Source organism: Staurois parvus, unplaced genomic scaffold (genome assembly GCF_062004578.1).
Source record: "Staurois parvus isolate SC_StPar_1 unplaced genomic scaffold, SC_StPar_1.0 ptg002325l, whole genome shotgun sequence".
In the NCBI taxonomy this organism is placed as follows: Eukaryota; Metazoa; Chordata; class Amphibia; order Anura; family Ranidae; genus Staurois; species Staurois parvus.
Window position 1 is genome coordinate 26,392 of NW_028320121.1, and position 15,976 is coordinate 42,367.

General features: G+C 46.3%; 1 protein-coding gene across 1 annotated transcript in view; it reads right to left on the reverse strand.

Annotated features, from left to right (window-relative positions):
- LOC149431254 (CAP-Gly domain-containing linker protein 4-like) overlaps positions 1–15,976 on the reverse strand; it is a gene marked incomplete at its 3' end in the record, with an annotated part of 75,931 nt that overhangs the window by 25,358 nt on the left and 34,597 nt on the right. Inside the window, 3 exon segments of the mRNA XM_089665750.1 lie at positions 2,748–2,866; positions 8,285–8,446; positions 10,760–10,853. Of these exon segments, the coding sequence (XP_089521876.1) occupies positions 2,748–2,866; positions 8,285–8,446; positions 10,760–10,853 (375 nt within the window).

A 15,976-nucleotide genomic window follows, 5' to 3' on the forward strand; every position in this document is an offset into this window, starting at 1 on the left:
GGTCAGTAAGGGGCCCCATGAGATGCCCCTGGTACCTTTTTCATAGGCTTTTTTGAGTTTGGGCAAGGACACAGGGGCCCCATGATCCCCTATTGCCCAGGGGCCCCATGAGTTGTCAGTCCGCCCCTGGTTCCTCCACCCCAAACTGGCTCCTCCATGTCTTTATGGACCTTGCTTTGTGCACTGGTGGGCGGTCATGTTGGAACAGGAAGGGGCCATCCCCAAACTCCTCCCACAAAGTTGGGAGCATGAAATTGTCCAAAATGTCACCTTAAGAGTTCCCTTCACTGGAACTACTTTTGGTGAAAAAGGGGGGATGGCTACTCTTAAGAGCTGTAATTCCTAAACCGTTCCCCCACTGTGGATGTACAAACCCTCAAATTACCCCTGAGAGTGCGCACCGTCCGCCCAGATCCATCATAGAACTACAGCTGGAATATGTTTTGGTAAATACCTAAAAAAAACAAACTAAAAATTGTGCCTGTGCCCGAATATATCTGGACCCAACTGTGTGTGGTATCATTGCGATCGCCAGGAGTAGAAGAATTTATTTTGGGTTGTTCTTTTATGGTACCAGCAAGAAATAAAATATACAGTTTCATTTAAAAAAAAATCATATTTTTTTAATCTGTCCGTTTTTTATTTGCCAATCGAACAAAATCAGGATATATCTGTTACCATTTACCACCAAATAAAGGTCGAAAAAAAACCCCATGGTATAATCCACCTGGATACACAAAATAGCTGCGATGATACAGATTTACTAACTCGGGTTTCGGCGTTGGGATTTGGGATCTGTTTTGACCTCGGTAATGAAGAGGTTAAGAGACGCAGGTTTCTAGGACACCACAAAACACAACAAAAACACCAAAAAAAAAAAAAGTCTCTATACTCATCCCAATGTGTATTCGTCTTCCTGTACAGGGAGCCAAGAGGAAGAGAGAACAGGTGTGAATGAACCCGGGGCCCCTGGACAAGAATTGGCCCCGCTTCCTCCCTTTATACAAGGAGTGCAGATAGATGTACGATTTCTTTCACCCGCTATCCGTTCAGGAAGGAAAGGGGTGAGAAAACCTCAAAATGGTCACAAAAAGGTGAAACACGTTTCATGTATAAATGTGCAATTTCGATCCTTACATCTGTTTTTGGTGTTACCGCCTAACGACCGACGCGGGACGTTGTCACCACCCCAAGGGGCGTGGAATGTTTCTGAGCCCGCCTTCCTCGGAGGGAGCGTGGGAACGTTCACACCACCACCGCGTGAGGGCGGAGCTACCTGCTACCACCACTGCGTGAGGGCGGAGCTACCTGCTGCCACCACCTGATAGGGACACAGCTACACTGGAGATCTATAACTCAGTCATCCTACCAAACGTGCCGCCTATTAACCCTTCCATGGCAGGAGGTCAATGGAGCCGAGGAGCCGGCCAGAGTTACCTCCACCTGTCATCAACAAGAACTGGGATTTATCTGCATATAGAAAGCATTTTGTTTCACATTTACGGTTTAATTGGCAAATATTTAAAAAAAAATGACCAAACTGTTATTACAGGCTGGAGAATACAAACAAATGTGTAAAAAATACTAAATATATAAAGTATATCAGTTCACGCTCTGCAACAATGTATCCATTCTATATATAAGATCACTCTCTGCAACATTGTATCCATTCTGTATATCAGATCACTCTCTGCAACAATGTATCCATTCTGTATATCAGTTCACGCTCTGCAACAATGTATCCATTCTATATATAAGATCACTCTCTGCAACAATGTATCCATTCTGTATATCAGATCACTCTCTGCAACATTGTATCCATTCTGTATATCAGATCACTCCCTGCCACAATGTATCCAATCTGTATATCAGCCCTCTCTCTCTCTCTCTCTCTCTCTGCAACAATGTATCCATTCTGTATATCAGATCACTCTCTGCAACATTGTATCCATTCTGTATACCAGATCACTCCCTGCCACAATGTATCCAATCTGTATATCAGCTCGCTCTCTCTCTCTCTCTCTCTCTCTCTCTCTCTCTCTCTCTCTCTCTCTCTGCAACAATGTATCCATTCTGTATATCAGATCACTCTCTGCAACATTGTATCCATTCTGTATATCATCCATCTCTCTCTCTCTCTCTCTCGCTCTCTCTCTCTCATTGTATCCATTCTGTATATCAGATCACTCTCTGCCACAATGTATCCAATCTGTATATAAGATCACTCTCTGCAACATTGTATCCATTCTGTATATCAGATCACTCTCTGCAGTTGCTCATTCATGACTGTCAGTGGTGATCCCAGGAATCTCCATACACTTGGCGGAGATCTTCCTGATATTATTCCCTCGTCTGGCTGGATGTTCTGGGCCTCCAGTGTTGCCTATTTTCTATTCTGGTCGAATGTTCTGTCTGAATATTCATACGGCTAATGAATGTTAGGGAATGTTACATTCGCCCTGCAAAAGGCCACAAAACCACCTGACATCTCACACATTACAAGGATAATTCGCGACTTCCTCGCCAAAACATTCACAACACATTTTTATACATATCCCCCCCCCCCCTCAGGTGTGCAGAGGATAATCCCACAAGCTATGAAGCTGGTAAATAAATCCCACCGCGTTCTCTCCACGCCGCGTACGATTCCCCCCAAAGTCATCAGAAGTCGGGAAATGAGCGGCTCGCCGTTTGTCTTCCCCGGCGCAGGTGGTAACGTTTGCCAATTAGTCTGTGTGCGCTCTTACCCGGAAGGCGGGATTGGCTCCGTTCTCCAGCAGGGATCTGGCGGCTCCCAAGCACAGGTTTGAAGCGGCAATGTGCAGCGCCGTCCCGAAATCAAAGTCACTGCAGGTGGCATCCACATCTGAAGGGAAAACAGAAAAGTCACAGCGGGGCGACGGGACGCAGAACTGCGACATCTCACAGGAAATACAACATCCATTCCACTGCGGGAATTCACACGGGGGAGCTAAACGGTCACAGCGGATGTACATGGATTACTTTCCTCCCTGAGAGGCAAACATGCTGAGAGCTCAACACTGCGGCATGACCGTGCAATCGCAACTACCTCCACATTCACTAAACAGGTCAAAGGAAGTTTGTTTGTTTGTTTTTATTAAAGTACACGGCTCAAATAACTGAAAGGAAGACTTTGTTCCCCATTGAGATCTGAATGAGGAGGAATCTCCTGCTGGATCTCTATACTGACATGGACGGGGGATGGGTGAGGAATGTAAGGACGCCCCATCATTGGTTTAAAATGATCGACCTACAGAGGACTGAATTCAAAGACACCCCGAAAATCAAAGTGAAGAAATGATGCAGTCCATGTTGGTGAAATGTCATTGCAGCAACTCAGAATGGTCCTCAGTAGTCTGTGTGGCCCCCACGTGCTTGTATGCATGCCTGACAATGTCGGGGGAGGGTCCTAATGAGACCACGGATGGTGTCCTGGGGGATTTCCTCCCAGATCTGGACCAGGGCATCACTGAGCTCCTGGACAGTCTGAGGTGCAACCTGGTGGCGTCGGATGGACCGAAACATGACATCCCAGAGGGGTTCTATTGGATTTAGGTCAGGTGAGCGTGGGGGCCATTCAATGGTATCAATTCCTTCATCCTCCAGGAACTGCCTGCATACTCTCCCTACATGAGGCCGGGTATTGTCCTGCACCAGGAGGAACCCAGGACCCACCGCACCAGGAGGAACCCAGAAGCCGCCGCACCAGGAGGAACCCAGGAGCCACCGCACCAGGAGGAACCCAGGAGCCACCGCACCAGGAGGAACCCAGGAGCCACTGCACCAGGAGGAACCCAGGAGCCACCGCACCAGGAGGAACCCAGGAGCCACTGCACCAGGAGGAACCCAGGAGCCACCGCACCAGGAGGAACCCAGGAGCCACCGCACCAGGAGGAACCCAGGAGCCACCGCACCAGGAGGAACCCAGGAGCCACCGCACCAGGAGGAACCCAGGAGCCACTGCACCAGTGTAGGGTCTGACAATGGGTCCAAGGATTTCATCCCCATACCTAATGGCAGTCAGGGTGCCATTGTCTAGCCTGTAGAGGTCTGTGTGTCCCTCCATGGAGATGCCTCCCCAGACCATCACTGACCCACCACCAATACGGTCATGCTGAACCATGTTACAGGCAGCAGAACGTTCTCCACGGCTTCTCCAGACCCTTTCACGTCTGTCACATGTGCTCAGGGTGGACCTGCTCTCATCTGTGAAAAGCACAGGGTGCCAGTGGTGGACCTGCCAATTCTGGTGTTCAATGGCCAATGCCAATCCAGCTCTATGGTGCCGGGCAGTGAGCACAGGGCCCACTAGAGGACGTCGGGCCCTCAGGTCACCCTCATGAAGTCTGTTTCTGATTGTTTGGTCAGAGACATTCCCACCAGTGGCCTGCTGGAGGTCATTTTGTAGGGCTCTGGCAGGGCTCATCCTGGTCCTCCTTCCACAAAGGAGCAGATACCGGTCCTGCTGATGGGTTAAGGACCTTCTATGGCCCTGTCCAGCCCTCCTAGAGGAACTGCCTGTCTCCTGGAATCTCCTCCATGCTCTCGTCTCCTGGAATCTCCTCCGTGCTCTTGTCTCCTGGAATCTCCTCCATGCTCTCGTCTCCTGGAATCTCCTCCATGCTCTCGTCTCCTGGAATCTCCTCCATGCTCTCGTCTCCTGGAATCTCCTCCATGCTCTCGTCTCCTGGAATCTCCTCCATGCTCTTGAGACTGTGCTGGGAGACACAGCAAACCTTCTGGCAGTGCCAGGTATTGATGTGCCATCCTGGAGGAGTTGGACTGCCTGTGCAACCTCTGTAGGGTCCAGGTATGGCCTCATGCTACCAGTAGTGACACTGACCCGAGCCAAATGCAAAACGAGTGAAAAACAGTCAGAAAAGATGAGGAGGGAAAAAAAAAAAAAAGTCAGTGGCCACCACCTGTAAAACCATTCCTGTTTTGGGGGTCGTCCCGTTATTGCCCATCTAGTGCACCTGTTGTTCATTTCATGAACACCAAAGCAGCTGAAACTGATGAACAACCCCCTCTGTGACTTACCTGACCAGATCCATATCCCAGGAGTTTCACTGACGTGCTGCTAGACTCGGATCACAAAGTCTTCCTTTAATTTTCTGAGCCGTGTATAAAAAGCAACTCCTTCTGCAATACCTACCTTCACACTGGAGCTGTAGCCTGCAGGTTTTATTTTCTGCCACTAGAGGCCACCAGACTTTTGGGTTGAAGGATAGCCAGTGTCAATTCAGCAAATTTATCCGAGTCCGTGCGGTCAATCATGGACAGGGTACCGGGACGAGTCTGTCCAGCACCCCGGGCAGGGAGGAGAACGGCGCCCCCTTCCTGCACTGCTAATGCATGACATAGGATGGGCATACTGGAGTCTGCGATGCACATGCATACCCAACCACTTCCTTTATTACAGCTGGGAGGGGGATACGGGAAGCAGAAAAGAACTGTCAAAAGACCTGCGTAACAAGGTAACTTTATAAAGATGGAAAAGGATATACAAAGATATCCAAAGCCTTGCATAGGCCAGTGAGTTCTGTTCAATCACTTATTAAGAAGTGGAAAATTCAGTGATAACAGGAATCCCCAAATGGCCCGGATCAGAAGTCTCCGCCCCCTGGAATGTTTCGTCCTTGGTACAGACCCACAAGGTGACACACACAGGGTACAATGGCAATTAATCACCTCCCGTCCGGCCGTTGTATATAAGCGGCCGGACGGTGGCACTGCAGGGTCGGGTGGACATCTATAAACGGTCTCCCAGCACCCTGCTTGTGCGCGCTCCCTGGGAGCGCGCAGCACCGCGATCCGGTGCCCGCTGTGTCCTCCGGACACAGTGAAACACCGATCGTCGGACGGGACCTCTGTACGAGGTCCCGATTATGTGATCACTGATTGGCCAATCAGTGATCACATGCAAAGTAGTAAGCAAGATGTCACTTCTGACATCATTGCTTACTACGTGTGAAATCTGTGAATGATCACAGAGGTCACATGGTACAAGGCTATTCACAAAAGCCTTGTACCATGTGACAAGCTGTGACCAATCACAGCTCACTCAGTACTTCTCAATGGCTGCAAGAATGCACACAGAGAGAAAGAGAAATGATTGCTTTTACATCCTATATGGGTGTAAAAGCAATCAGTGTAAAAAAAAAAAAATCTTCATCACCCCCCACAAGTAGTACAGTGTCACCATGGTGACACTACTGCTAGGGTGACAGTATGTAAAAAAAAAATTATAAAAAAAAAAAATAATATAAAAAAATAAAATAAAAATGTAAAAAAAAATGTTTAAAAATTATAATTTTTGCTTATAAACTAATTTGGATTTTTTTTTTTTACTAAAAAGATAACGGAATAAATTTTGGCTAAGATTTATGATGAAATATTATTTATTTGCAAAATTTTATAAAAAAAAACACTTTTTTTCAAAATTTTTGGACATTTCATTTACATAGCAAAAAAAATACAAATCCCAGTGGTGAATAAATACCACCAAAATAAAGCTTTATCTGTCTCAAAAAAATGGTAAAAAATTCATTTGGGTACAGTGTTGCATGACTGCACAATTGTCATTCAAAGCGTGATAGCGCTAAAAGCTGAAAATTGCCCTGGTCAGGAAGAGGGGTAAAAGTGTCCGGACTGGAAGGGGTTAAACTGTTAATTTCCCACATCTGTTTTAAATTGCAATTAGTATCTGTGTATAAACAGTCAATGAGTGTGTTCGCTCTCACGTGGATGCACTGAGCAGGCTAGATACTGAGCCATGGGGAGCAGAAAAGAACTGTCAAAAGACCTGGGTAACAAGGTAACTTTATAAAGATGGAAAAGGATATAAAAAAGGTATCCAAAGCCATGAATATGTCAGTCAGTTCTGTTCAATCACTTAACAGGTGGCAAATTCAGGGATCTCTGGATACCAAGGCAAGGTCAGGTAGACCAAGAAAGATCACAGAAGAATTGGTGGGGATACAAATAAAAAGCCCCCACAGGTAACCTCAGGAGAAATACAGGAGGCTCTGGAAAATGACGGTGCAGTTGTTTCAAGGAGCACAATAGAACCATACTTCAACAAAAATGAGCTGCATGGCCGAGTTGCCAGAAGGAAGTCTTTACTGAGCCAATGTCCCACAAAAGCCCGGTGAGGCGTGTCAAGGTGTTGTCGGGCATATTGTAACCGGGCTTTGTTGCAGCAGTAAAGGCTTCTTTTTGGCAAAAAATCCTGGTTACAATATGCCCGACGACACCTTGACACACCTCACCGGGCTTTTGTGGGACATTGGCTCCATAAAGACTTCTTTCTGGCAACTCCACCATGCAGCTCATTTTTGTTCAAGTATGTCGTATTGTGCTGCTTGAAAAAAAAAAAAAAACACACCATCTTTTCCCAGAGCAGCCTGTATTTCTCTTGAGGATACTTGTGGGGTTTTTTCTTTGTATCCCGAACAATTCTTCTGGCAGTTATGGCTGCAATCTTTCTCAGTCTACCTGACCTTGGCTTGGTATCAAGAGATCCCTGAACTTTCCACTTCTTAATAGGTGATTGAACAGCACTGACTGGCCTATTCAAGGCTTTCAATATCTTTCTATATCCTTTTCCATCTTTTTAAAGTTCCATGCCCTTGTTACGCAGGTCCTTTGACAGTTCTTATCTGCTCCCCATGGCTCAGTATATCCTGCATCCACGTGAGAGCGAACAAACCCATTGACTATTTATACACAGATACTAATTGCAATTTAAAAAAGTCACATATGTGGGAAATTAACCTTTTAATTGCCATTGTGCCCTGTGTGTGTCCCCTTGTGTGTCTGTACCAAGGCCGAACATCCCAGGGGGCGGAGACTTCTGATCCGGGGGCGGAGACTTCTGATCCGGGCCATTTGGGGATTTCTGTTATTAGGATTTAAAAAAGGAGCCAAACAACGATGTGATCATAAATGGCTTCCTATCATCACTATCCTTCAATAAAAGACAGATTTTTGGCAGGATCAGTCAGATTTTCACCATCAATGCCAAAATTCCACAATTTCTGCCAGAGGAGGGAGACTTTGGAGCACAACTGTACATATCAGCGGATGGAAATGCTCTGACACCGTGCTCAGCACTGGATCCAGCTTGGACGGTGCATCTCCTGCAGGCAGTGCTTAGCATGGAGTCAGTGAAGACCACCTACAGCCGTCCGCGTGGCCAAGCCCTTTCCAAGGGTTCTGAAGGGTCATTTCCCATCTTCGGCCCCCTAGAAGCTCCTCTTACCTTTTGGTTTGGAAGCTTTCAGGATGACGTGGACCAACTCCGGGACGTCGAAGTATGAGGCGTAGTGCAGGGCGTTCATGTTGGTCCAGCGGCTTCTCAGGCTTATATCCGCCCCGATGTCAATCAGATGAGAAGCAAACTTGGCTGCCGTATCTGCGTCCCCTGTGTGTGTGAGCAGACCACACGTGTGTGAGAGAGAGCAGAGCAGACCACACGTGTGGGAGAGAGAGCAGAGCAGACCACACGTGTGGGAGAGAGAGCAGACCACACGTGTGAGAGAGAGCAGACCACACGTGTGTGAGAGAGAGCAGACCACACGTGTGTGAGAGAGAGCAGACCACACGTGTGTGAGAGAGAGCAGACCACACGTGTGTGAGAGAGAGCAGACCACACGTGTGTGAGAGAGAGCAGACCACACGTGTGTGAGAGAGAGCAGACCACACGTGTGTGAGAGAGAGCAGACCACACGTGTGTGAGAGCGGGCGCTGCAACTATGTGTCCCACTGACACCACCGATGGGGCACTATTCCTCCCACTGACACCAACGAAGGGGCACTATTCCTCCCACTGACACCAACAAAGGGGCACTATTCCTCCCAATGACACCCACGACGGGGCACTATTCCTCCCACTGACACCAACAAAGGGGCACTTTTCCTCCTCCCACTGACACCAATGATGGGGCACTATTCCTCCCACTGACACCAATGATGGGGCACTATTCCTCCCACTGACACCAATGATGGGGCACTATTCCTCCCACTGACACCAATGATGGGGCACTATTCCTCCCACTGACACCAATGATGGGGCACTATTCCTCCAACTGATACCAATGATGGGGCACTATTCCTCCCACTGACACCAATGATGGGGCACTATTCCTCCCACTGACACCAATGATGGGGCACTATTCCTCCCACTGACACCAATGATGGGGCACTATTCCTCCCACTGACCCCAATGATGGGGCACTATTCCTCCCACTGACACCAATGATGGGGCACTATTCCTCCCACTGACACCAATGATGGGGCACTATTCCTCCCACTGATACCAATGATGGGGCACTATTCCTCCTACTGACACCAATGATGGGACACTATTCCTCCCACTGACACCAATGATGGGGCACTATTCCTCCCACTGATACCAATGACGGGGCACTATTCCTCCCACTGACATCAATGATGGGACACTATTCCTCCCACTGATACCAAAGGTGGGGCACTATTCCTCCCACTGACACCAATGATGGGGCACTATTCCTCCCACTGACACCAATGATGGGGCACTATTCCTCCCACTGACACCAATGATGGGACACTATTCCTCCCACTGATACCAATGACGGGGCACTATTCCTCCCACTGACATCAATGATGGGACACTATTCCTCCCACTGACACCAATGACGGGGCACTATTCCTCCCACTGACACCAATGATGGGGCACTATTCCTCCCACTGACACCAATGATGGGGCACTATTCCTCCCACTGACACCAATGATGGAGCAGTATTCCTCCAACTGATACCAAAGGTGGGGCATTGTTTACTCCCACTAGCCCCCTAAAGTCTGAAGGACAGTACACTGGCCCTTTGGTTACACGTTTGGAGAGCTGTGTCTTAAGCAGGCCATAAACGGGTCGAAAACCGGCCATTTAAAAAAAAAAAAAAAAAAAAAATGAAAAAAATCGGTTGGTCGATCGGCCAACGTTACTACCAACGGTAAAAAAAAAAATCCATGACTGGCATTTAACCCCATAATTACTTCTGTCCCTAAGAATTCCAGTCTGCTATTATATTTTATATGAAAAGTCTTGCGGTTGCAACAATGTATCTAATAGCGGACTGGAATTCTTCTTCTTCTTGCAGGTCACGGCTCATGCCCTTTTTTTTTTTAATCGGTAAAACGATCGGCCGATTTGCCCATCATTGCCGGGAAAATCGGCTGTGACTTTTCCAACATGCCCGATAAAAAAAATGTGCAAAAAACAGCCGACCAATTAACCCACTAACGGTGCGAAAAATCAGCCGATTTTTGACCCATCTATGGCTGGCATTAGAATAACATGGATGTGAAGCCTCCATCAATCAAGATGTAATATCCCACCCCCCCATTATGCTTAGCTGGGTAGTGGGCATGGAGAAGGAGGGGGGAGGGAGGGAGGAAGTCCTTTACCACTGTGTACACGCCCACATGAGTGACTCTATAGTCACATGGGCTGCTCAGAACCGACAGGGAGGAAATGCTCAGCCATGATCCCTCACTGAAAACTGAGCATGTGCAAAGCTGCCAACGCTGCTCTGCAAAACCCCCAACTGCAGCGGGGACACGGACGTCTGCTGTAACAATTGTTTTATGTCAGCCATGAGGGGGTTACTGAGCTGTGACTATACTCGACACCAGTCATTAGTCCAAAAATTGCTAGAAAATCGATCGCCAGGAGTCCATAGCGACCAGCATCCTCACCGATCCCCTGCGCCCCGGACTTGCAGGTGTAATGTAGGAGAGTCATGTCTGTCAGCCCGTCCCGGTCATTGACGTTACATCCTCGCTTCAGGATCTACAATGTAACAGAGAGAAGTGAGAACGAAGATCCCCGAACCGCCAGAAATCGCAGAGATCGACTCGTCTACGTCCCAAGGCTTCAAAAAGGAGTCCCAGCATGCCTTGCGACACACAGCACAGCCAACTGTACATTTTCACACCAGTACAATCAGGGGGGCATTTAGGTTTTGTGCTGCTCTAGACAACACAATAATCGGCGCCCCCCCTCCCACGGATAGATCGTCACCAACCAACACCACCTCCCCCCTGACCCCCCTACCTGAGAAAGCCTTCCACTACCACCACCCTCCATTACCAGTCACCCCCCCAGTGAGAGAAAGAGACTCACCTTCACAGCTCCAGACATCCCCTGGAATGAGAGTCTCTGAGGCTCTTCATACACCTACAAGCAGTCCGCAGCCTCTCTCAGATCCCACCTGGTCCCCGTGCCGCATGGGTCCCTTCTTCCGAGGAGTGGTGCTGCCCCCCCTGAAAAATGCTGCCCTAGGCAAATGCCTTGTGGTAAACACACCCCCTGAGTACGACCCCAACGTTGTGCGACTTTGGAGCACAACTTTGACACAACTTTGGATGGGTGCGACTTGGATGTGACTGCTGCAGGAAAACATTCACTAATATATTAACCCCTCCCCCTCCTGAGGATTTACCCCCCCCCTTAATGACCACGCCTCTTTTTGCTACTCGGCGCTGCACTAATTCAACTGATAATTGCGCGGTCATGCAACGCTGCACCCAAACAAAATTTACATCCTTTTTTTCACACAAATAGAGCTTTCTTTCGGTGGTATTTGATCACCTGTGCGCTTTTTATTTTTCACGCTATGACCAAAAAAAGGCCAAAAATTTTGAAGAAAAACGATATTTTTTACTTTAAGCTATCAAAAATATATAGTAAACTCCAAGTTGGTTATAAATTTAGGCTAAAATGTATTCTGCTCCATGTTTTTGGTAAAAAAAATCCCAATAAGTGTATATTGATTGCTTTGTGTGAAGTTATAGCGTCTACAAACTATGGGAGAGATACTGCAATTTACGCCATTTTTCTGCTATACAGCGCTGCGCTAGTTTAACGGACAATTGTGCGGTCATGCAATACGGTACATAAATGAAATTTACATCCTTTTTTTCCGCACAAATTGAGCTTTCTTTCGGTGGTATTTGATCGCCTGTGCCGGTTGTTATTTTTTGCGCTATAAAAAAAAAAGGCTGACAATTTTAAGGAAAAAAAAACAATATTTTGGACTTTTTGCTATAAAACATGTCCAGTAAAAAAAATTATAAAATCAAATTTAGTCATTTATTTCTGCCAAAATGCATTCTGCGACGTCTTTGCTAAAAAAAAAAAACCCAATACGTGTAAATTAATTGGTTTACGTGAAAGTTATAGCGTTTACAAATGGCGGGAAAGATACTGGGATTTTTAGTTTTTTTTATACTAATAATGGCGGCGATCAGTGACTTATGGCGGGACTGCGGCGGACATTCTGACACTGAGGGGGGGGTGAACTGACTTGGGGTCACTGACATCCCCAGTGACACCAATACAGTGATAAGTGCAAAAAAAAAAAAAAACACTGACACTGTACTAATGGCACTGGGGAGGAAGGGGTTAACTTTATTTTTTTTTTTAAGGGTTATCTGTGTGAGGGGAGTGTTTTACTAGGGGGGGGGGGTGTACTGGATGGAGACAGGCTGATCGGGAGAGAGAAACTCTTCTGTCCCGATCAGCTTGTGCTCGAGCTGTCAGGGAAGTGACAGAAAGCACAGCTACTGCAGCTGTGCTCTCTGTCACTGATTGCCGCCGAGAGATAGCCGGTAAGGACCGGCTGTGACCCGGCGACTGACATCCGCGGCTGCGATCGGCGGGACAGGTAGGGCGGCGGCGCGCCTCGCGCGCGCCCCCTACCTGTTTACAAAACACACGTTTTAAAACGTGATTTTGCCTGCCCGTGCCGCCCTGCCGCCATATTTCTACAGTGGCTGGGCGACATGTGGTTAAATGTCTCTATATCCTTTATATATATATATGCTACACGGGTCTCTTTTCTACCTTTATGAGGAATATGGAGATTTGAAGGTCACTATATATACAGTGAATGGAAGCGACTGCTGTGTACATCAGAACATCCCGCGAAGCTTGATATTACTCCATGAGGGTGATTGCATTTAATCTTACCATTTAGAGGTGATCACTTCATTGATTGATCGATTGATTGATTGATTGATCTGTCTCTCTTTATTTATTTTATATTATTAGATATATTTTTTAATTGCAATTTTTTTTTGTGGTTTGTGTACACAATTGTTCACGTTGGAGTGTACACAGAGTGATTTTTTTTGCACGATTCACATGTCACTCACAATTAAATCTGGTATACATATTTATATATATATATTTTTGGATTTATTGGTTTTGTTTTTTTTTTATTGGATTGTATACAAAGTGATATTTGCATGATTCACGTGTTACTCACAGTTGAATCTGGATATATACACACCCTGTTCCAAATTATTATGCAAATTCTATGTAAGTGTCACAAAGATGAAATCTTTTGTTTCTCAGTGTAACTCATGGATGGCATTGTGTGTCAGGGCTCTTTTGATCTGGGACACCTGTGATCATTAGATTGGTCGGTGAGCCCAATTGAAGGAAAAACTCCTAAAGGACGGCGTTCCACATTATTAAGCAGAGCGCCATTTTCAATCAATATGGGGAAGAAAAAGGATCTCTCTGCTGCGGAAAAGAGTGAAATAGTTCGATGCCTTGGACGAGGGATGAAAACATTCGATATTTCAGGAAAACGTCAGCGTGATCATCGCACTATGAAGAGATTTGTGGCTGATTCAGAGCACAGACGGGTTGGTGCAGATAAAGGCACATTGAGGAAGATTTCTGCCAGATCCATGCATCGGATCAAGAGAGCAGCTGCTAAAATCCCATTACATAGCAGCAAACAGATATTTGAAGCTGCTGGTGCCTCTGGAGTCCCGCGGACATCAAGGTGTAGAGTCCTCCAGAGTCCTGCAACTGTGCAGAAACCTTCTATTCGGCCACCACTAACCAATGCTCACAAGCAGAAACGGCTGCATTGGGCAGAAAAATACATGAAGACTCATTTTCAAACAGTCCTGTTCACTGATGAGTGCCGTGCAACCCTGGATGGTCCAGATGGATGGAGTAGTGGATGGTTGGTGGACGGCCACCCTGTTCCAACAAGACTGCGACGTCAGCAAGGCGGTGGTGGAGTCATGTTTTGGGCCGGAATCATGGGAACAGAGCTGGTCGGCCCCTTTAGGATCCCCGAAGGTGTAAAGATAACCTCTGCAAAGTATGTGGAGTTTATGACTGACCACTTTCTTCCCTGGTACAGAAGGAAGGACTATGCTTTCCGTAATAAAATCATCTTCATGCATGACAACGCACCATCTCATGCTGCAAAGAATACCTCCGCATCAATGGCTGCTATGGGGATAAAAGGAGAGAAAGTCATGGTGTGGCCTCCATCCTCCCCCGACCTCAATCCTATTGAGAACCTTCGGAGAATCCTCAAGCAAAAGATCTATGAGGGTGGGAGGCAGTTTACATCCAAACAGCAGCTCTGGGAGGCGATTCTGACATCTTGCAAACAAATTCCAGCAGAAACTGTCCAAAAACTGCCAAGTTCAATGGATGCCAGACTTGTGATCTGCTATCAGATAAGGGCTCCTATGTTACAATGTAACGTGACCGCTTCAAATGGTTACAAAGTTACAATGTTGGGAAAAGTTGGATTGAAATAGCTTTTGATTTCAGTAAATTTGCTGCAAACACAACAAATGACAATTTTCAGTTCTTTACAACCTAGAAAGTGTTTGGAAACTTCCTGTGCGGAATAATCCGGAACACAAATCCTGTTATCATTAGGAGGTTCGTTCAATAAAATGTGAATTGTCCTCTTCTAGTTGTCACCTGAGAATTCTGCCGACTGATATTTACATCAATTATTGAGGGAAATGAGGAAATATCATCTGCAGAATCATTTAGAACGCGGTGTGTGTATATTTTTGTGTACATATATTTAGTTTGCACTGATATAGTATATACATTTCTGTGAGGTTTTTGAAGGTGTTACATTATTATAGTTACTTTTTTTTTAGGTATCACGTGGTCCGGAATAGAGGATTAAACTTGGATACATTGGATTGAGATACTTTGGTGGACTATCATTTATTTACATTTGGACACTAATTTCTGGATATTTATTTTTGGAATTGTATTTATGGTTTATTTAATTTTTTATTTTACCAGAACTTAGTGGTCGTACTGGTGTGAATGGAGCGTAAAAGTTCAAATGAAAAATGAACAGTTGCCTGTGATGTGTGTCGCAAGGCATGCTGGGACTCCTCCTGTGCTGAATCGCATAACCCCAAATTCTCCACAAAGTCGCTTCTACACATCACAACCCTTTGAAGCTGCACCTGTCATCTGGAGCCTTCATTTCCTGTATGAAGGACTTCAATCATCATTGATCCCCTCTCCTCCTGATGCATATATTTGTTGGCCTGCTTCAGCATTATATGAAAGAACACATGCCCAGCATCCTTCTAGACAGGCATGCTCAGGAAACTGATGAGCAGATTTGCAGGGATGTCTAAAGGGATTCTGGGCATGTGTTCAGAATCCCTTTAAACATCCATGTAAATCTGCTCATCAGTTGACTGAGCATGGATGTCAGAAGGGATTCTGGGCGCGTGTTCTTTCTTTTAATGCTCTGGAATAGCATGATTGATGGCAGAGAAAGCTAAAAACTGTGACAGGCAGGCCAACAAATACATGACCTTTAAGAGCATTAAATGAAAGAACACGTCCATGCTCAGGCAACTGATGAGCAGATTTACAGGAATGTCTAAAGGGATTCTGGGCATGTGTTCTTTCATATAATGGTCTTAAAAGATCATGTATTTGTTGGACTGCCTCTCACAGTTATGAGCTTTTTGTGCTATCAATCATGCTGTTCCAGAGCATTAAATGAAGGAACACACACCCAGCATCCCTTTAGACATGCATGTTCAAGCAACTAATGAGCAGATTTACAGGGATTTGTTCCTTCATATAATGCTTTTAGAAAGGTAATGTAT